A 22754-nucleotide genomic window follows, 5' to 3' on the forward strand; every position below is an offset into this window, starting at 1 on the left:
GGAGATTGCGACCTGGGCTCGGGCGGAGACACCTGAGCATCCTCCGCCGTATTGGCGAGAGAAGAATTTGAAATCTTCGTGGAAAAATAGGGAATTGAATCATGGTTCTTTTGGTAGCGGCAGAAATTTTGAAGGAAGAATGAGATCTGGGGATATGAAATCTGGAGCAAACTTTTTGGGTAGAAGAAAGCAGGATATTTTGGTCTCAAAATTTTGGGGTGAAGAAATCAGTAAACGGTGAATACCAATTCCTTGCCCCCACCCCTGAATACCTATTACAGGTGCTGAGGGAATAAACAAGTAATAGCAAAACGGTGGAATAGTAAACGGTGAACCAAACAATGGAATATGGGTGTAATCACTGTAGCGCGCGGAATAGGCAAGGAATGGAATGGCTATTCATGCCAACCAAACATGCTCTGAAGGTTTTGAGGGAATGTGAATTTGAGCAAGTAAATATTTGTTGGTTAAAATTTTATAAACAATTTTTCAATTTCAGCACTTGTGTTTTTTTTTTTTATATATCTCCATGTTTAGAATATTGTATGTTTATATCAAATTTAGGGTTAATAGATTACTTACCTTCAAAATTATATTTATTTATCATTTTGGTACTTAAATTTTTTATTAGTTTGATACTTCAAGTTTCCAATTGTGTATCACTTTAGCCCAACCATTGACAACATTACAAAATGGAAAAAAAAACCCATAGAAAATAGAAAAAGAATCACATTTAAAATTTCAAAAATATAGAAAATCATGTAAAATTCCCAAAACTTTAAAAATAATTTATATTTTATGTGTTTACTCTTTTTATTTAATGTGTTATTAAAAAATCAAAGTAAATATTTTTATTTCTAAGAATTTCACATAAATATTTTATAGCTTTTCAAATATTTAAATCTTTTGAGATATTTTTCCGATTTTTCTATTTTCTTTGATTTCCCATTTTTGATTTTTTTAAAATTTCTTTTAGAAAAATAGGAATCGAGCGATGTGACATGTTGAGAGCACACAACATCATCTTTTTGTAACACCGTTAATAATTGAGGTAAAGTAATACACGGTTACTTTTAAATACTAAATTAATAATTGGATGCAATTTTGGGAGTAAACAATGCATTAACCTAAAATATTTATATTATGGATTATAAAAATATATTATATAAATTTTAATACGATGTACGATATTGTATTTTTAAAATTTTTGGTGATATGTTTTATTTTGCTTCGTATTATGTTCAATGTTAGGTGAAATTATTTGTTAGATTTCTCTAATTGTATCAAATTAGTCTAATTATTATTACTATTAAAAAATCAAAATAAAAAATATTTCCTTTTTAATAATATAGCATTAATTTAATCTATTCAACACTAAAATAACTCATTCAATTGGATTCGCTACGCTACAGTTAATTTAGCCCAAAATATGCCCATATGAGCTCATATGCGATTTTATTTTTAATTTTTTAAATTTCTAGCGTTGCATAAACAAAATAAATATATATTGGCTTTTTTTCTTCAAGATTTCTACGTGAGTAAACCCTAGCTAACTCCACCCAATTTCGTGCTTCTTTCAAAAGGTTTGCTTTTTTCTCACTCCTATTTCCTTTGTACTAGAAATTTGAAGAATGCAAAAGACAAATTGTCAATGAAATTTCAATTTCATGTTTTAATTGCTTTGCTTTTTCTTTGTAGATACTAAGCGCCATTTTCAAATCACGCTTGACTAATTTTTAACATGATTTTCACTTTTTGAGTTTCTGATTATCCTTAGTTTCTAGGATTTGCTTCATCTCTTGGTTTGAACTTACGTTAATGGCAGTTTGATTATAAATTACAAGTATTGTTGCTGTTTGATTTCAATTTAATTAATTTAGACTGGAACCATTTTTGGGTTTCTTCTTTTTTGGTTCTATCGTTGTTTCTAGATGGGAATTTGAATTTAGGATTCTGTTTAATTGGTTACTTTACTCACTTCAGAAACTTCATCGATTGAAGCAACTTGAAGAGTCTTAGCAAATGCATGGATTTAGAATCGCAGAAAGAAGTTGCATATCTAAGCATTATTTTTTAACTTGGTTTAATGAAAGAGTTATATGTTTAGAAGAGCACCTAGAAAGTTCATGTTGGCAAAATGGCCGGTTGTCTTCATCAATGTATGGACAATATATTTCGGTTGCAAAACTGACAATGTGCTTGTTCGGAAAGCTGAAAACAGAGATGGCCATTTCACCTGTTTAGGCTGCATCGTTGTGGTTTGGACTAGCATAGGTTTTGTTTGATTGTAGAATGTTCTTTGTTCGTCCCATTTAGTTCCTTGGTGAAATGTTTTTGGATGTCCTTTTCTTTTGCAACGTTACAATTTCTTCTATATTAGCATCTACCATGATTTTAGGTGTGCCGAGATGGCCGATGTTCAAGACTCAGATGGCAAACCATGTGAAGAAAGTTTGCCTTGTACATCTCAAAAGCATGAAACTCGTGATGAAATGCTTTCTAGGCACAGGTAATTCTGATACGATGATATTTAATATACTTATTTAATTTTTTTTTTTTTACTTACCTGTAGTTTAGTTGATGGTTTTGGACTGTTGACTTTTGTGTTCCTTGCTTGCTATCACATTTAATCTAGTTAATAATCTGGTTTGTTTCCTGGCACAATTTAGATGATTTAACAAGGCCTACTGCTATTATGAATAAGGCTGTTATATTATTAAAATGCCCTGATTTGACAAATTTGATTATGAAAAAAACAAAAATAGCATTTTGTTTTCTAGGGTTTAGCCCATTCAAAGTTTTGTTGGGGTATTTTTTTCAACTTAAATATAATCTTTTTTCTCTATAATACTTATTTTTCTTATCCTATTCTGCAGGAGAGAGATATCGGAGCTGCAAAACAAGGAAATTAGCCTGAAAAAGGCAGCAGCAAAGGGTAGCAAGGCTGAACAGAAGGCTAAAAAGAAGCAGGTGGAGGAAGAGATCTCTCAGCTCTCTACTAATCTCAAGGCAAAACATGCAGAAGAGCTTGCTTCACTAGGCTACAGTAACGGAAATGATAAAAGCAATATGGACAACTTGGTGAAGGCCATAGCTGGGGTGTCTGTCGCTCCTCAGCAGGATCATCCAAAGCCCAGCAAAGGTGCCAAGAGGCGAGTGAAAAGAGCTCAGCAAGAGGCGGCTAGAGAACAAAGAATCCAAGAAGAGCAGAGCAACATCGTGAGTGATAGAATGATCGAGGATGAGAAATTGGAGGAAAAACTCAAACCCCTGGGATTCACAATTAATGAAATAAAGCCAGATGGACACTGCCTCTACCGAGCTGTTGAAGACCAGTTGGCGCTTCTGTCTGGAGGTTCTTCTCCTTATACATATCAAGAGCTACGGGAAATGGCAGCTGCTTATATGAGGAAACATGCATCCGATTTTCTTCCTTTTTTCCTGTCAGAAAATACTGTAGATGAAGATTCTGATGATTCATTAGCGGAGAGATTCGAGAACTACTGTAAAGAGGTGGAGTCAACTGCTGCATGGGGAGGGCAGTTAGAGCTTGGAGCTTTAACTCACTGCCTGAGAAAACACATCATGATATTTTCAGGATCTTTTCCAGATGTGGAGATGGGAAAGGAGTACAAATCGGATGGAGGATCCTCTTCATCTGAAGGGACTCTCAGGTTGTCATACCATAAGCATGCCTTTGGGCTTGGAGAGCACTATAATTCTGTCATCCCAAATTCGATCAGATAGGTATAATAGAGTAATCTGTGGGTTGTGGAATGTTTCTTTCCATGTGCTTCTTTACTACAATATGATGTTTTTGAGGGAGCAAGCAAATGTTGGCTCTAAACTCTAATTTGAAACTTGGTTTTGATTGAATCTAGTTCATGCATTGTTTATCTATGTTATTTTAGCATGAGTTAGTAAATGTGCGAGCAACTGTGAGAGATGATGTCAAAATTATTTAAAAAAGTCTTTTGGGGATGAGAATATATCCTCACTTTATAAATTAATGCCAAAAACTATGCAGAGAAAATGATAACATAGCACACATCAGATAGATGATGAGATGAAACCATATAGGCAAATACCCCATTCCATATAGGCAAATACCCCATTCTTGAATTATGTAGGTTCCCTGAATATCTCTCCTAAGGAAAGTCAAATATCAACACAATATTTTACTTTTAAGAAAGTTCTAAATTTGCATCCCACATTTAAATTGCATTTATTGTTGAGAATTGATGAGTATGTTAAGCATAGTGAAGTCCTTTAACTGTATTTATTGTCACATGTGTATTTATATACAGTTATGCAACTTTACAAATCAATCATCAATGGCAATTTATAGGAATGATGATCTATTGGGTTATTTTATTCCTTTTCTGTACCTATTCATGGACCGTATAAATAAGGGTCTCCAGGGTGACTAGGTTCCACATCAGGGATAAGCACTTTTACTACTTCAGAAGTCTCTCAGTAAGGTCCATTTAACTCCCATTTCCAATACTCTTCTTTGTTAGATAACAATGGAAATGGTTACAAGAATGGTTGCAGACAGGCCAGTGGTGATATTCAGCCGGACCACTTGTTGCATGAGCCACACCATCAAGACTCTGATAAGTGGACTTGGAGCTAACCCGACCGTGTACGAGCTCGACGAAGTTCCGTATGGGGGACAGATTGAAAGAGCACTGCAGCAGATGGGGTGCAAGCCTAGTGTACCGGTTGTGTTCATAGGCCAGCAGCTCATTGAGGGTCCTAACCAAGTCATGTCCCTCCAAGTGAAGAACCAGCTTGTGCCATTGCTCATAAGGGCTGCTGCTATATGGCTTTGAAACCTCAAAAATAATTTCCTAATCAAGTAATTCTCTACTTTTGAGCAAAGGTCTGAATTTGTGTATGCTTGAACCAGGTTTTATGGCAACCAGCAGCCACAAAGAATGGAATTACAAATAATATTTAAAATTCAAAACGTTGTTTGCTTGCCCTCCATTAATATGTATCAGCCAGGAAAATGCGAGTATGGTATGTATCAACCAGGAAAGTATGGCCCAAACATTGGTACTTATTGAAGTCATTTGGCTTTGTCTAGAGTGTCCCTCTTTGCTTGATTCGAGCTGTAACCCATTGCTCACTCATTACCGTTATATTCATCAGCTTCTTCAAAAAGGTCGGTACATTTACGGCTTTCGAGTTGGCTCTGTCCACTTGAATATTCGAATACCGAAGTAAGGCCATGTATTCTTCTATTTTAGGCACCAAATCCACCTTTCCGAATGTGAAGCAACTGTAAGTAAGATTCCAAAACTGAGTAAGAGCTCGAAAAAGATGCTTATCTCTTTCATGTCAAGCAAATAAGATAGATCCCCATAATTAGAGTAGAATAATTGTCTAGCCTCATCACTCTATTGATCCCAAATTTCCTTCAACTCTTGCAAGTTGTTCCGAGTTACACTAATACGGGTGAAGTCCCATAATTCCGATACATATCCCTCGGCCAAACTATCATATTTTTTTACGTTGTGTCATCTCAGACCAAGTTCGGATAGCTGCATTATCATCCACTTTATCAAAAAACCCTTTTTCCATGATAAGCTATCTAACAACCGAATACGAACTAACGCCTTTTATGGTGAAATGCCATGTAATGTTATGCAATTATAGTAAAACACAAAAAAGTCAGTATCACATATAAACATTAAATCCAATACAAATCAAGAAATAATAAAACTCCTAGTTAGGTATCTACTAGGGTTCAAAGTAGTTCTACCTAAGGTGAGTTCCTAAGGTTCACTATATGTGGTTTGGTTTCTAGGGCAAGGGTACCCGAATTAGCAGATTCCTCGATCCTCACCCATTATAGGCTCCGGAAGTGATCAACTATCCTATACGAAGGTGAAAACCTCACGAAGGAATAGTTTCTCACTCCCACTAAAAAGGGTAAAATCGTCCATGGAATGCAATGCAGCAGTATACCAAACTTAAATTACCACAGCAATCAAATCATAATGATCGAACTAAGATAAAATGAAATGAAAGGATCATATATTCAAATCAAATTTTAATTTTCGACAAAAGACAAAAATTAATCAACTCGTGGCTTGACTCACTTATTTTTCCCCAGCTGAGTCGTCAAGCTGTCGACATAGAGCTTTACGGGTTTATAGGTAGAAGAGCATATCACCTAAGTTGGTATTTTTTTTAATTGGAGTTCTGTCTCCAACTCTCCTAAGAGTGTTGACATGTTCATAGAGTGTGATGTACCTTCTCCCCCATAAATAATATATATGCCATTTTTCAATTTGTCAAAGTTTCACCTATTTAGGCTTTTTAAAGCGCTATAATTTTTTGATTCCGCCGGAGCTCTTGATAGGTTGGGAGATAGAACTCTAATCGTGGGCAATACTTAATTTATGTGATGTACCTTTTTAACTTATGCATACATAGGACTCTCGACAAAATCAACACATTAACCGTAGTAAAAAATCGATAGAGACAATTCTTTTGAATAAATACAAAATTAATTTTGAATGATTACTAAGTCAATAAATTTAAATTTTGAATTTCAATCTCTACGTATCAGTTTCTAGTAAAAGAACATATAGCAATTTATTTAATAAATTATATAAAATTTATAAGGGTAAATTACACCAACAACCACTCAACTTTGTGGTAGCTGGCAAAACAGTCACCTATGTTTCATTTCAGCCACTCAATTTTAGAAAAATAACAAAACAGTCAACGTTATCAAAAAGTGACAAATCAGTCACTTATTAACATTTTCCATTACTGTCTTAACAGGACTGCTGATGTGGCAAGTTAACTAACTGATGTGGTCAGTTAACTTATCACGTTGGTGAAGTAGTGGAAGGGTCAAGGTTTGACATGGGTTTAGGGAAAAAATCTAAAGAGTTGGATTGGTTTAGGGAAAAAAATAGAAATTGGTTGTGATTAAGGGGAGAAGGAAAAGAAAATCGATTTGGGAAAAAAATAATAGGGATTTAGGTTAGAAATCGATTCGGGAATCGATTATCAAGGTTGGTTTATGGTTAGAAAATCAATTCAATAATCGATTAATAGGGTCTAGGGTTAGAAATCGATTGGTATTTTCTGTTTGGGGAGAAAAGAAGACAAAACGAGAAACCTATCAGTGTTTTTGGTTCTTAACGACAATAGTCAATAAAAGAGAAGCTACAATGTTGTTACATCCACCGTAATGGTTAAGTTTTTGTTTTTAGTTTTTTATTTTTTGGATTTAGGCTTATTTCAATTTAGGGTTGTCTAGATTTAAAATTTGAAAAATATTGCATCCACATGGGGTTATTTCGATTTAGTTTTTTATTTTTTAGATTTAGGGTTTTTTCGATTTTGGTTTCATTTGTCATTAACAAGCATTCAAAAAGATTTTGATTTCATTTGTTATTCACATGGGGTTTAGGGTTTGCTTATTAAAGTGAATGGTAGATATTGTGTATGGTATGCCATGTTTATTATTTGTATCAAGTAGTATCAAGTTTGGTTATTGTTTGGTTATTAAGACACAAATTTGTTCCTAGTTTCAAATATCAATTGGATTAAATTTGTTCTTTAGCTTCTATATTGTATTGGTTATTGTCTGCCATTGCCTAGGTTTAGGGTTAAAGTGTTTGGTTATTTTCTGCCATGTGCATAACAGAAATGGTTATGTTTGTATTAAATTATTTTTGTATTGGTTATTGTCTGTCATGTTGTATTGAATTGTTTGGTTGTTGTCTGCCTTTATTGACTGTAAATTTGTTTGGCAGGTTTAATTGATGATAATTTTAATGAGAGTGAAGAAGAAATGTTTAATTTTGATGTGTTTGATAGTGATGTGTCTAATAGGATAAGAGTTAATCTAGATGGTTTAAATATGGATGATATAGAAGTAGGGGATCTGTTTGATAGTGATGATTCTGGGAGGTTAGATAGTGCACATGAATCTGACTTAGATGGCCAAAATTGGCCTGTGTTCAACCTAGACAATGACATGAGTAATCTTAAACTTCAGGTAATGTTATTTAAGTCTAAAGACAATCTAAAAGAATCTACCAAACAGTATGGTAGGTTGAATAGTTATTTTATTAAGTTCCCCAAAAATGATCTAAAGAGGTTAAAGACAATCTGTAGTGAAAAATGTTCTTAGTTCATATGGGCCTCTAAACTAAACCCTAATGACCCTACTAACTAGACTTGGCAAATTAGGAGTTCAAACCCTAACCATACTTGCTCTAAAGTCTATAAAAATAAGAATGTAACCTCAGCTTAAATAGGTCAACATTATAAAGAAAAATTCATTGATGATCTTGATTATTCTTTGGCATCATTGCAACAAGATGTCAAAAGAGATTTCTTTTACCTTGTCTCACTAGCCAAATGTAGGAGGGCTAAACTTAGGGCATTGGAATTAATTGAAGGAGCTCATAAGGCTCAATATGAGAAGATTTATGAGTATTTGTTGGAGGTTAGGACCCAAAATAGGGGGACAATAACAATCTATTATATTCAGATGATGTATGTCTGTCTGCAGGCATGCAAAAATGGCTATAGGGTTGGTTGTAGGAGGATAATAGGTTTAGATGGATGTTTCTTGAATGGCTACTTTGGTGGCTACCTACTGGCAGCTGTTGGGATAGATGCAAATAATGGCATCTATCATATTGCATATGCTGCTATCGAAAGTGAAAACCAAGCATCATGGCTCTGGTTCTTAGAGTTGCTTGCACTAGACTTGAAAATTGTGAGCTCATACTAGATATCTTTCATGTCTAACAAGCAAAAGGTAAAACTCCATTTGTCTAATTCATTTTATGTTGTTTTTGTTTAGGGTTTATGATATGTCAAAGAAGTAAATTGTATATGTTCTATTTGTAGGGACTTTTAGAAGTAATATATATGTTGTTTCCTAATTTAGAAACAAGACACTGTATTAGACATCTACATCCCAATTTCAAGAAAGTTGGTTTCTGAACAAAGGAATTGAAAGATTTTCTTTGGAAAGCTACTAGAGCAAGCACTCCAAGGGATTTTGAGCATGTCATAGCTGAACTAAAGAATACCGATTAGCATGCTTATGATTGGTTGAAGGAAAAGATCCCTACTCACTGGTCGAGGTCCCACTTCTCAGTTAGGAGCCACTCTGACATGTTGGTGAATAATCTTTCTGAATGCTTTAACAAAGTAAACCCTTATTTTTTTATGTTACTTACTAATCATTAAGAACATGCAGTTAATTAATCCTTTATGTTACTTACTGGTAGGTGATATTGGAAGCAAGAGGGAAACCTATTTTGACCATGATGGAAACAATTAGGACTAATATTATGTTGTTGATTGTCAATAATAAAAAAGAAGCTGATAAAATTAAAGGAATCTTGGGTCCAAATATTAAGAAAAAGTTGGATGTCAATATCAAAGATTCACTGAGGTAAATTTACCCTCTTTAATATATTGATGCCTTTATTTTGCCTTGTGTATAATTGTTGGTGGGGTTGATCACATGTTGTTGGACCAATACCTGTATCTTTTTATTTTGCCATTTTTAATATATTTATGCCTTGTGTATAATTGTTGGTGGGGGCTGATCACATGTTGTTTTTAATATTGTTTTAGTGACTATTTTTAGGTGTGTTCCATCACATACTGGTGGGGACAGGTATTAGGTTGAAACAGTTTAGGTAGTCAACATATGGTAGACCTAGTTGAGAATTCTTGCTCCTATAGGAACAAAGATCTCACTAGCATCCCTTGTATGCATGTAGTGGCTGCCATTCATCTAAAATATGAGTTCCCAGAAACCTATGTACAAACCTGGTACACCATGAAAACCCAGCTTTCCATTTACTCCAACTTCATAAAGCCAGTAAGGGGTCCTAAGCAATGAGTGTCTGTGCTAAACATGCTGCCAACACTGTTTCCTACACTAAGAAGGCCACCTGCTATACCTACTAAGGTGAAAAGGAAATAACTTGATGAACCACAAATAACAGAAAGGTTGAGCAAGAGAGGGGTGGAAATGAGGTGTAATAAATACAACAAAAGAGGCCACAATAAGAGGAGTTGTAAATGGGAAGTTGGCAGAAACATTCTAGTAAGTCATCTGCCTTTGCTTCATTATATTACTTAAGTTATGAATTTGTTTGATGGATTTCACTTGTTCCTGTAGGTCAAAAGACATAAAGTTAGTGTTCACAACTAAGTAGTTGCCCCAACTCAGCAACAGTCTACCCCAACTCAGCAGGAGGCTGCCCCAACTCAGCAGGAGGTTGTCCCAACTCCTTGCCAATTTGCCCCAACTTACCAAACTCACAAACAAGATGCTGCCCCAAGAGAAAAGCTTCGATTCAAGAGGAAACCAACCACTGTTATATGAAAGTCTTCTACTAAGAGTTATCTGTGACAGACCAATGATGACATTGTGAATGTAGAGCCCAAATTCTGCCCGGGCCCACTACCCTAGAGCCCGATAAGCCTAAAAACCTTAAAAATTTTTGGGAAACCCTAGCCTCCATGGTATCCTAGGTCCGCCCCTCCTTGCTACCCATGTGCACCTCACAAGACACCGCCCAAGGCACAGGCAGCTTGCACCAAAACGGCAAAAGCCGTGAACTCCGCCCTCAACGTCTCCACCGGCCAAACTCGCAAGAAAAAGGAAGAAATTACCACAAAGGCAAAGAAACAGAAAACAGAGAGGAGCAGAAAAGATTTTTCTTTTGGTTATAAAGCCCAAGCAAAGGGATTTCAAACAGCGGGGGAGAACAAATGTAAAGAAAAATATATTGAGAAATCAATACCAAAATCGCAAAAATTAAAAAAAAAAGGTGTTCTTCCTTTTTATTCTTCCTTTCGAGTTCATTTTTTTCTTTCTTTTTTTCAATCATATATATACATATATATATAATAGTTTATATTTACGGAAAATACAAAAAAAAGTGATTTTTTACCTTTTTGAAGGCCGGAGCGACGACGTCGACGGCGGAGCTTCACCGGACCCTTGGCCGGATTTTTGGAGAGGGAAGGGGACTTTGAGAGAAAAATCAGTTTTTTTTAGAGAAATGGCAGAAAATGAAGTTTAGAACTTTTTTTATTTATAAAGGTGATAGAAGCGGTGCTGTTTGCCCTTAGGGTCAGTGCCAAACGATGCCGTTTGGCCTCGACCATGTGATGTTCCCGACCACGGGGAGGATCCGCGTGTTTTCTAAAAGGGGATATTTGTGCCGGTCCCCTGTTTCTTCAACATTACATGACTTGGTCCTATTTCATTGTTTTCTTTTATTTTGGATCTAGCCACAAGTTTTACTACATTTCATTTTGGTCCATTGAGGTCTTGCGTTTTAGAACTTTGGGTTTACTTTCTGTTTGGTCCTTCCATTTTTACTGGTATCATAATTGGATCCTTTTCGTTTTCCTTTATTTCAATTGGCCCTATATTTTTATTTCATTTCGATTTAATCCTTTTTAGCATCTTTTATTATTTAGTCAATTTTGTTAACTTTATTATTTTAATGTTACCATTATTATTATTATTATTATTATTATTATTATTATTATTATTATTATTATTATTATTATTATTATTATTATTATCATTATATTTCCATTTATATTTACTTATGTAATCTCTAAATATATGTGCCATGTTATATTATATTATTATTATATAAGTGCTTATATATATATATTTCATATATAATTTATTTAATATATATATATAAATACTTTTTTATATATATGCATATTTATGTACGTATATCTATATACCTTTTTTCTTCTCATGAATATATGTATACATACTTATATATATGTATTTTACTTAATTATTTTAAAATACTCATATGTACATACATTTTTTTATATTTTATAATTTTCATATATATATTTTCCTTTATTTTTATGTTCATTTATGTACTTATTTATATGTTTATTTTTATGCTTTAGTTTATTTATTTGTTTATTTGCTATAGTATATGCATGATTGATTTATTATTCGTTTTTGTTCATTTTTATTTATATAATCATGTTTATTATTCCATCATGCATATAAATATCATATTTCAAAAAAGAAAGAGAAAATATTTCTAATTGAGGCAATATTTAGCGTTTGGAAATTCGAGAAAACGTGCCCTAAGGTGCTGGGTGTCGATTTTTCTCGTTCAACCAAGTAGCTAAATATCCTTTCAAAAATTTTAAAATAAGGCAATGTTTTGCGTTTGGGAAATTCGAGAGAACGTGCCCTAAGGTGCTGGGTGTCGATTTTTCTCGTTCAACCAAATGGCTAAATATCCTTTTAAAAAATTTTCGAAATAAGGCAATGTTTTGCATTTGGGAAATTCGAGAAAACGTGCCCTAAGGTGTTGGGTGTCGATTTTTCTCATTTAACCGAATAGCCAAATGTCCTCTTGAATTTCAATCCATATCATCCGAGTTTTTTTTAGGATCGTATTTTTTAACTTCATTAAAGTTTTCAATTTTTCGACACTAAGACATTAAGTAATCAACTAGGTACCAATTTTGGGCATATCGAGGGTGCTAATCCTTCCTCGTGCGTAACCGACTCCCGAACTCGTTTTTTTTTTGAATTTCGTGGACCCAACTTGTTGTTTTAATAAAATCAAATCATTTATTAAAAACAACCATTTTTCAAGGTGACCCGATCACACCTTATCAAAAAGGATCGGTGGCGACTCCCATTTTCGTTTTCATTTTCAAAAACCCAAGTCGACCCCGTTTTAGATTAAAAAATGGTGTCAACAGTGAACATGACTTTATTTAGTTAACTTTTTGAACTTGTGTAATGTAACACTCCAAACCCGGTCTAAACGTTATGAACGAATCTGGCGATGTCACATTGTAACACCCCTTACCCATATTCGACGCCGGAATAGGGTACGAGGCATTACTAGAAGACATACATTTGCATACGTATTAAATCGAGTTACAAAATTTCATCCGAATTAAAACTTTTAAATTATTAACGTTTTTTTATAATTCTTTATAACATATCCTCGAAATATTATATTTATAACAAATAGGGCCTACGAGACCCGATATTTACACATGTAATTCAAAGCTTCATTTCCATTTCATTCAATTCACAATTTCTCATGTTCACAATTCAAATCAATTTCTCAATCCGATATATATATTTCAATCATCTAAGAATATAATTCAAGTTACACGAACTTACTAGGCTAAATTGCAGAAATACCAAAATTTAGGGACATTTTGGTATTTTTTTATTTTCCTCGAATTTCCACTCAATCTTGATATAAATTAATATTTCATTCAATTTATTAATTTAAATAATAAAACAATTCATTTCATACAATTTGGTCACTTTTGATATTTTTACAAATTTACCCTTAAAATATTACTTTTATTCAATTTAGTCCCTGAACCTAAAACATGCAAATTAGCTATTTTAATGAAAACTCATGCTAGTTGAATAATCATATATTTTCCTCCTCCTCCTTTCCATTCCGCATCCTTAATGTATATAACATGCTTATATGTAACATTATCTATAATTTCACTATTTATTTGTTCATTCAAAGTTGTCCACTTGAGTCATTGTCACAAAATTATTTATATCTTGAGCTACAGAACTCCGAATTAAGATATGAAAATTTTATCTAAAACAATACTCACATATATTTTTACCATAAAATTTTCAAAATTTTTGGTTTAGCCAATAAGTACAGTTTATTCTTCAAATTCATCCCTATTTTGCTGTCTTACAGTTTTGACCCTTCTTCACTAAAAATTAATTATCTCATCGTAAAAGATTAGATAATGTTCCTGTCTATTTATATTGAAAATAGACTCATTAAGTATTTTAAAAATATAAATTTAAGCCCCTAATAATTTTTCTCCAATTTTTTATGATTTTTCAAAGTCAGAACAGGGGAACCCAAAATCCTTCTAACCTTATCTCACAAAATTTATTATAACTCATAATTTACAATTCCATTTCTTACACCGTTTCTTCTATGAGCAACTAGACTCAATAATATTTAATTCCATATTTTTTTCATCCTCTAATTCAATTTTCACGATTTATGGTGATTTTTCAAAGTTAAACTACTGCTGCTGTCCAAAACTGTTTTAGTGCAAAATGTTGATTACTAGATGTATAACTCCCTTATTCCCTTCACTTTCACTTATTTTTATTCACTAATATATCAAGAACATAAGACCTTATATAAGAAAACTCTACTATAACATTATTTCCATGCTTTTTCAATAATATCAAACTTAAAAATATATTGAAATCTTGATGTTGTTACCTTGTGCTATTGATTTCAATCTTTAACTTGATTTTCTCTCTCCTCCAGCTTCTATTTCTTGAATCTAACTTGATATTCTAGCTCCCCATTGTCTCCTTGTTATTTTTCTCTCTTGGAAGCTACGAAAATTCTTTTGATTTTTAAGTGAAAATGGTAAATTTTTGGTGGAAGGACCAAATTGTAAAGAAAGAAAAACTTTCTTTCTTTTCCTCTCTTCTCACGTTGGTTGTATGGAAGAAGATGAAGATTCTTCATCTTTCCTTCCATATATATACTAAATAGAATAATAATAAAATAATAAATATCATTTAAAAATCAAATTAAAATATTAATAAACTAATGTTTATTTAATTAATTAATCTAAAATATCACCAACATCATCATTGCCTTCTAGATTTCTCTCTCTTCTAATTGACCATTTTTCCCTTCATAATCTTTAAAAATTTCATCCTTGAGTCACCACTTAATTTGGTAAAATTGTGATTTAATCCCTCAAAATTCTTCACCTTTTCAATTTGGTCCTAATTCATCCATTTTCCTTGGTTTCTAGATTATTCCACCCTTAAAATATTTACACTATTGGTCCTTCAATTTTTTGTATTTACACTTTAACCCCTCAAATTTTGAGTATTTACTCTTGGGCAACAAAATTTTTCTCACTTTTGCGATTTAATCCTTTCTTGAATTAATATGTCATAATATAATTCCCAATGTTGCCATAACTCAAAATTTCCCTTTTTGTCACTTTATTTCCTTATTTTACTATCAAGGATACCTACTTTCTTACTGCAGTAATTTTCAGGGTATTACAGTAGTAATTTTCAGGATATTACACGTAAATTTGCCTATACCTGCTACTGATTTATTAACTTAGTTAGATTTTTTTTTGTAAATTTGCCTACGATTGCTACTGTTATCTAAACTTAGGCATATAGTCACTGATTTTTGTTTTGTAAATTTACCTACAATTCAAATTTGTTCAATTGTATTGAATTGTAGGCAAATTTGGCAATAATTTGCCCTTGCTTTTGTAAGTAGTTTGACCTTAATATATGAGCATTGATCTATGCAATTTGGCAATATTTTGCCCTTCCAATATGTTTTTTTTTCATTTTTTTATCATTTCTAACATATGAGCATTGACCCATGCAATGTAAGAAAATAAAAAAACAATAACCAAATACTCTTTCAAGCCTTAAAAGAAGATTAAACATTTATAAATTCAAATGAAATGAAATACAAATGTGTGAGAATACCAGACCATTACAATAGCCAAATATTCTCCCATTGCAATTAGCAAACTTCTACCATTTACATGCCATTACATTTAGGAACCCAACTCACCATGAATGAATAACAAAACAATATATCAATAGCCACATAAGCTGGTTTTCGGTGCTAACAACAACATAAGTTGGTTTAGAGTTTAAAAAATAGCAACAATATTACAAATAAAAGCACTAAAAGCCATGTTTTTCTCTCCGTCCTCCTTGCATCCTCCAATGTTTTCACTTTTTTTAGAAGACCCAACAACACAATTTGTAAACGGGGCGTCAATGGTGGATCAAACCAGGTGAAAAAAAGACATGGTTTTCGAAACCCACTCCTAAACTTCTTACACCAAAAAAACCTTCTACCTGGGTTGTCATTGGACCAAGACTTATTTAATTTGGTTAGGTTTCTACAATAGCACACCGAAATCACGGTTGGCATCTCTATTTTTTCTCTTCTTCTTCTTCTTCTATTGCTTAAACCCTAAATGGGTGCTAAAGGGGCTATTTAAATTGGTGCTAACTGACCAATTGGATGGTTAATGACACCAATCAATTCGTCATTTGCCATGTTACTTTGCCGTTATGTCTGTAACGAAAAATGATTAAAATGACTATTTTGTTATTTTTCTAAAATTGAGAGATTGAAATAAAACTTAAGTGACTGTTTTGTCAGCTACTTAAAATTGAGTGACTGTTGGTATAATTTAGCCCATTAAAAATATTCATTTACTAACAATTATTTATACACACGTGTGGTATTTACTAGAAAAGGCAAAAGGATGGAACATTATCAGTTGGAGTCTTGGTTGAGTTTCTGCTAAAGCCACCGTGTCTTTTCCTCAGCCGCTCGGTCACAGCCCTTCAATTTCGCTTGCTCTCTTTCACATTTTATCCGCCATATCCATAGTTAATTCAAGCATAGTTCATCTCAAAGATACATTAGCAGCAACCGCAGCAATGACCTGCGTTGCAATGAGCTCCACAGCTCGATTATTCACTACCTTCAACGACTTCTCAGTTCGACGCCGTTTTACGCCTCAGTCAAGATGTTTAAGAGTGGCCAGACCTTGGCCTAGATCCAGAGCTTCGAGAATCGTTTGTATGGCGGTGCGTTCAACAAAAACTTCTTCGTTTTAATTTGATGAAAAGCAGAGCTGAGATTTCGATAAAATGAACTTCTTGTTGGTTATTGTTTTGGATTTTTTTTTAATTTTTTTGCAGGAGCCGTATCTGATAACGAAACTGGAATCTGCGGAGAAGACGTGGAAGGAATTATCGGTATAGTTCTTAATTTCTCTTTCTTTTGTAGTTAATAAGTTTCGATTATGTGAAAAAAAAAGTGTTTTCAGTTGTGTGTTAGTCAAAATTTTTGCCTATCCAAGGTTTCTCTACCTTAAGCATGAAAATATTGTTCTCTATGCCGTAAATAGTGTCTTAATTCAATTGTTTAGTGAGGTTTCTGTTTCTCTAAACAATGAGACTGTAGGTTAGGCTAGCTGATCCAGATGTTGTCTCGAATCCCTCTGAATACCAAAAACTGGCTCAGTCTGTGTCGGAACTCGATGAGGTACTGGATTTCATTTTGCTTTCTTAGCTGGCTGCTGAGCTTTATCTCTTTCGTTGCTAATTGGCGTTTCCATTTATGTTCTATTTTCTTGGTGGATAGGTTGTATCAACATTCAGGGGATTTAAAGAATGTGAGAAGCAGTTAGAGGAGGCCAAAGGTAATTTTGACAATCATCATCATCTTGTTTAAAATGTTTTTACTATAAGGTAAAAGCCTGTGGATCCTTTTTTTTCTTATTTTTGCAATAATTCTTTTTTCAGCTTTATCTGAAGAGGAGGGCACTGATGTAGATATGGCTGAGATGATAGCATCTGAAATCAGTTCTCTATCTGGTCAACTTAAAGAGCTTGAGGAGAAGCTTAAGGTTTTCTCCCAATGCCTTAAGTTTTATCTGACCATCTCTATAATTGTTTTCCATATCTAGGAGCCACTTTCCCACTGAATAACTTTTGTCTATTGTCTACTTAGTCAAGTGTATGATTAGAAGTTTTGATCAGTTTTCTTTGCATTACGAAAAGTTTTATTGAGTTCCAACAATATGGAATGAGATTGATATTGATTTCATATTTTATATAATACTTTTCATTGATGAGCATTGACCAATATTGAGCCTTATTGTGGAATGTATCTTATTATTGCTGCTTATGTTATTTTTGGTTTTGCTCCCTCTATCTGGTCTCTCAAGCTACTATATTGCTTCTATTTGGGCAGGTGCTACTGCTTCCAAGTGATCCTCTTGATGCAAGAAATATAATGCTTGAAGGTAACCATATCATCTTAATCTTGTTGAGAAGATAATTTAGTAACTTGATTTCTAGGTTGGAAAACTTTCAGGCTGTAGCTTTGCTATCCTTCAAATATGTGCTGCATTTTGAGCAATAATTCATGTCAAAAATTAATTCCTCTTCGATGGATGGTTCTGTGTATTTAAGCGTTTGTCTGCATACAAGTTGTACTTTCCATGTCATATGGATTATAGTTTTAGATGCACCATCTAATGTAATTGCCTTCTTATTGCCACTTTAATGAACTATGCTTGTCTTCTTTCCAGTGAGGGCAGGTACTGGTGGTGATGAGGCTGGAATTTGGGCCGGTGATCTTGTAGGTACATGTTTCTTTATCCTTTCAGATTTATGGCTTGGAATCATGCCCTATCATTACTTCAAATATTTTAAATCAGTCTAAAAACAGTTGTTAGCCTGACATAGAAGTAGAAAGAAAACATATAGAAAAAAATTTCTAGTGTTGCAACAAGAAACCATTTAATTTCTGTTTCTACTTATTTTCAACACTACCAGTTTCATGGAACTAGGCTACATGATCCATTTTGATTCTTGTTTTTGATTGATTTTCTGCTATACGTTCACTAGGACTGGCTATAGTTACTTTAATTTACATCTTAAAGGACCTTCAATATTCTGTCTCATTACCCAGGTCAGAATGTATCAAAAGTACAGTGAAAGGAACTCCTGGAAATCCACCCTAATTTCATGCTCCGAGGTATGTCTTATTGCAAGAATATCAAATGTACATATTTTACTAAAATCTTACTAAAATATGTGGGTGCCATTGGCTACTAAATCTGTCCAATCATAACTGCTAGTTAACATGGACTTTAGTACTTACCGTGAAAAAGTTTTAGTTATAATTGTTTACAAGTATTACTAGCATCACACTTATAAATCTTGAAGAGCAACAAAAATATCCATCCTATTGTTCTCAATGACTGTCAAATTTCTGGTATTTTTAAAGGCTGAAAAAGGAGGATTCAAAACCTGTGTGATAGAGGTCAAAGGGAAATGTGTCTACAGCAAATTGAAATATGAATCAGGTGTTCACCGGGTTCAACGTGTTCCTCAAACAGAAACACAGGGTCGTGTGCACACGTCTACTGCAACTGTAGCCATCATGCCTGAGGTAGATTAAATTTCAGACCTGAATCATATTTGACTTGAGACATCTTGCGTGTGAAAGATCTCATCTCAATTTTGTTTTGAGTCAAGGAATAAGTGTCAATTTAGCCTGTTGAAGGCTTATTAGAAGCCTTTGTTTAGCATAAGATTTGATTGCATTTTAGCTGCTGCATTCTAAATATTTGATCACAAACTCTTTTTGTTCTTTTTCATCTGAACTCGTTTGTGTTTGAGATGACTTTTGGGTTAGGCTGATGAAGTTGAGGTGGAAATTGATCCAAAAGACATTGAACTCACAACTGCAAGATCTGGTGGTGCTGGAGGTATGAATGCGCCAAATTTGGATTGAATTAAGATCAAGTGAATTCTTCACGTCTTGTTTCCCTTTCCCCAATGGGTTGGAGAATTCTTATGCTTAGTTATTGTGCAGGCCAGAATGTCAACAAGGTAGAGACAGCAGTTGATCTCTTCCACAAACCAACTGGAATCCGCATCTTTTGCACTGAAGAAAGGACCCAACTTCAGAACAAGAGTCGTGCTTTACAGCTGCTAAGAGCAAAATTGTGAGGCTCAACTTAATCATTTACTGCTTTTCAGCCTTTGTTTTTTACACTGCCATTTATTTTAGTCAGTAATTATAAATTATCATCTGAGATAAGTAATCAGCATCCTTGTTTTCTTGTTTTCTTAAAATTAGTTTATATCTTCCTTTTTGGTCCATTCCTTATGATCATGTCACCTTACAGGTATGAAATAAAAGTAAGGGAGCAGCAAGAGTTAATAAGGAACCGACGAAAATCACAGGTATAAATTGGTTTGTTATGCTTGTTACATTAGCTGGCAGTTTCATGGGAGCTTATGACAATGATTTTTCATGTCAAGCTTGAAGCACCCCCGTTCCACTCCCGTGCCTCCAATTTAATTGATCTTTTAATTGCAGGGGATCATCTTAATCATTATTAACTTGAGGTGTTATGTAACAACTAGGCATACCATTAACTGAACATTACAATAATTGTTAAGAGAATCTAAGTCTTCTTTGTGTATGGATATCATGCTTGCTTATGTGATGTAGTGGCATCCTTTTCCGGATATTTGGGGTAGCAACAGACTTGTATGCATAGAAAATATGTTGATTCTGATTTTGTGTAATTGCTTTCTTCTAAATGGATTTTCCTTTTCTGTGGTTGGCTTTGTAGTGTTAATCACTAGGGTTGGATTGAAATGGCTCACGTGTGTATCACATATTTCTTGATATGCAGGTTGGTACTGGTGCTCGTGCCGAAAAGATTCGAACCTACAATTATAAGGTCCCGAGCTTCTTCTAAGTTGCTTTTGTTAACATGATATAACATATTCACTCGCTTAGAAAAACTGTATAAGAATATTTGGACTAAATTTACACAGTTTGTGAATGAGATAAAATATGCTAAGGTTGTGTTGCCTTTATTAGAAACTCTAATGGCTTATAGCTGACTGCAAGTCACTCATGAAATCTAACAAGTATCACGCTGCTACCTTTTATCAGGACAATCGGGTTACTGACCACCGGCTAAAGACGAACTTTGAGCTTACATCTTTTCTTGAAGGCGATATCGAGAATGCAGTTCAGGTACCTATTTAAACCTCTATTTCTGTTCTCGTTATCCTTCTCTTTCTCTTCCCAATATTTGGCAATGAACATCTATATCAATATTGAACTAGAAAAATCAAGTAGGGTTCGATACAGAAATGATTCAAAGTGCACTGCAAATTCTCGCCTCTTGCAGGCTTGTTCAGCTATGGAACAGAAGGAACTCCTTGAAGAGCTTGCTGAGTCTGTGGCTACAACTGCTGGCTAAATTGCAACATTCCATGATACATTCCATGATCTCCGGAATTGGAGCGTTTGGGATGTGAGGAACTTGGAAGGAAATTAAAAGAAATTACTCAATCAACAAATCAAGAAAAGCACCCTGGCTTGCAGTCCCAATTGTTCATGACAATTCTCTCTTGGTTGGCTGTCAAAATTGTTCAAATACAAAGGCAACTTAAACATTTTTAAAATGCAATGGCATGGTGTTGTGTAGAAAATGGTTGTATTGGTTATATTGCTTTCTTTCTTTACTTATTTTTTCTTTTTTGTTGCAAAAACTATGATAAAATCTTCTCTAAACTTGCCTTTTCAATTTCTTTTATAACTTGGACAAACTTGAGTTTATACGCGAGATTAAATTTTTTTCTTTTAAAATTTATTTGTCATAATTTTTCTTTTATTATATTTTATCTGTTGATGGGTTTCAAATCTATAAACAATAATATTCTCATGCCTAAACAGTAAATAAATAGTAGTATAGAGAGTAGGGTTGATATATCTAAAATTGTTGTTCGATTCAATTAGGATGTGTGTCTAGATAGTTGTTGTGCTCATTATGCGTGAAATTTTGTGCTAATAGGGGAAATTAAATCTGATAAAAGTAAAAAGAATATAGATAATTAAAATAATAATAAAATGAGCAGAAACTAAATTTAATTAAATAAATCGATATGATGAAATTTTAGCTTTAGGATCGATCTTTGTCTAGTTTCAAACTGATATTTGATAACAAGTATTCTCCTTCAATTGATAAGCCAATTATAGTGATTGAGAATGCCTTGGACCATCAATCCTTCCGTGTGTAAATTAATTGAAACACACATCCACGATTTAGCTCTCCAGCATCCTTGTGAACTAGAAATAATATAGTAGTATTTATTGTAAGTTCTTATCCTTTATTTTCAGTACTATTTATTTAATGCTTGTTTATCTTAAAACCCATATATATGTTATTCTGTCTTACAATAGCCTATTTATGTCTAGGTGAGACTTTTGGCTTTTTAAAGTAAGAACATATAAAGATAACAAAAGGTTTTAGGTACCTAAGATACATTTCATGGAAGAAATTGATTGTCTATATAAGGATAAAATTTGCAATCATGCTATGCATATTGATTCTAAAAATGAAAACAATGTTTCACTCTTAGTAAGGGTTTTAATAGTTTAATAGATATTACTTCTATATATTTTCATAAGTTATATAATAAAATAAGTAAAATAGAACAACAAGTAAATAGTTTAGGAGAAGTTACAAATTAAATTTGAATAAAAATCTAAAGAAATCTTATCCAAGTTAATAATAAATTAGATCAAGTTCTTATTAATAAAAATATAGGATAAGAAATAGATTTAGGACCATTATATTATGGAAATAGTAATATAATATTAACTTTGTCAAAAGAAGAAGATACTTCCTCTCAAGAATCGTCTTCTACAAACAAAAGACATAAAAACCCGAAAAATGTAAAAGAAGATATACTCATCAACAAAATATGATTTCCAATTCTATAAACAACTAATAGAACATTGGAAGAACAAATTTACTAAAACTAGCAGATAATATTAGAATTACAAAGGGATACGAGATACAGTAAATAATATTACAAATTTTCAACATAAAACTAGTAGAAAGGAAAATGTTTTTACAAAGAAAGAAAGGATAGTGGATAAAAGTAGGGAGGATGGTGGATGAGAAGTGGATGGAGAGAGGTTTCTAAACTTTTTTTGATGCCCCCTTAGGCTTCCTTCATCTCCTTTTCATAGGAGAAATCTTGAAATCTATTTAATTTTCTTTGAATCCCGCACATTTTTTCTGATAAGGATAATGTCTCATCATTGATT

General features: G+C 33.4%; 3 protein-coding genes across 4 annotated transcripts; all 3 read left to right on the forward strand.

Annotated features, from left to right (window-relative positions):
* Positions 1–1448: 1448 nt before the first annotated feature.
* Positions 1449–4670, forward strand: LOC105791425 (OVARIAN TUMOR DOMAIN-containing deubiquitinating enzyme 5). Of its 2 annotated transcripts, XM_052635041.1 has the most exons (4): positions 1527–1583; positions 2399–2509; positions 2877–3747; positions 4521–4670. In XM_052635041.1, exons 2-3 carry the CDS (start codon positions 2409–2411, stop codon positions 3745–3747), a joined length of 972 nt encoding a protein of 323 aa, XP_052491001.1. In that variant the 5' UTR covers positions 1527–1583; positions 2399–2408; the 3' UTR covers positions 4521–4670. The 2 variants fall into 2 exon arrangements, with proteins under 2 accessions (XP_012474944.1, XP_052491001.1); XM_012619490.2 differs by lacking the exon at positions 4521–4670 and having other exon boundaries at positions 1449–1583; positions 2877–3900.
* Positions 3718–4972, forward strand: LOC105791426 (monothiol glutaredoxin-S1). The gene is made up of 2 exons (XM_012619491.2): positions 3718–3747; positions 4413–4972. Exon 2 carries the CDS (start codon positions 4527–4529, stop codon positions 4833–4835), a length of 309 nt encoding a protein of 102 aa, XP_012474945.1. The 5' UTR covers positions 3718–3747; positions 4413–4526; the 3' UTR covers positions 4836–4972.
* Positions 4973–16359: 11387 nt separating this feature from the next.
* On the forward strand, positions 16360–21163 carry LOC105791427 (peptide chain release factor APG3, chloroplastic). Its single transcript, XM_012619492.2, has 15 exons — positions 16360–16684; positions 16799–16855; positions 17064–17144; positions 17244–17301; positions 17405–17508; positions 17856–17907; positions 18196–18245; positions 18579–18644; positions 18897–19061; positions 19308–19380; positions 19488–19620; positions 19804–19861; positions 20320–20367; positions 20586–20669; positions 20827–21163. Exons 1-15 carry the CDS (start codon positions 16535–16537, stop codon positions 20896–20898), a joined length of 1251 nt encoding a protein of 416 aa, XP_012474946.1. The 5' UTR covers positions 16360–16534; the 3' UTR covers positions 20899–21163.
* Positions 21164–22754: the final 1591 nt, after the last annotated feature.

The sequence above is a fragment of the Gossypium raimondii genome, chromosome 8 (assembly GCF_025698545.1).
Source record: "Gossypium raimondii isolate GPD5lz chromosome 8, ASM2569854v1, whole genome shotgun sequence".
NCBI lineage: Eukaryota > Viridiplantae > Streptophyta > Magnoliopsida > Malvales > Malvaceae > Gossypium > Gossypium raimondii.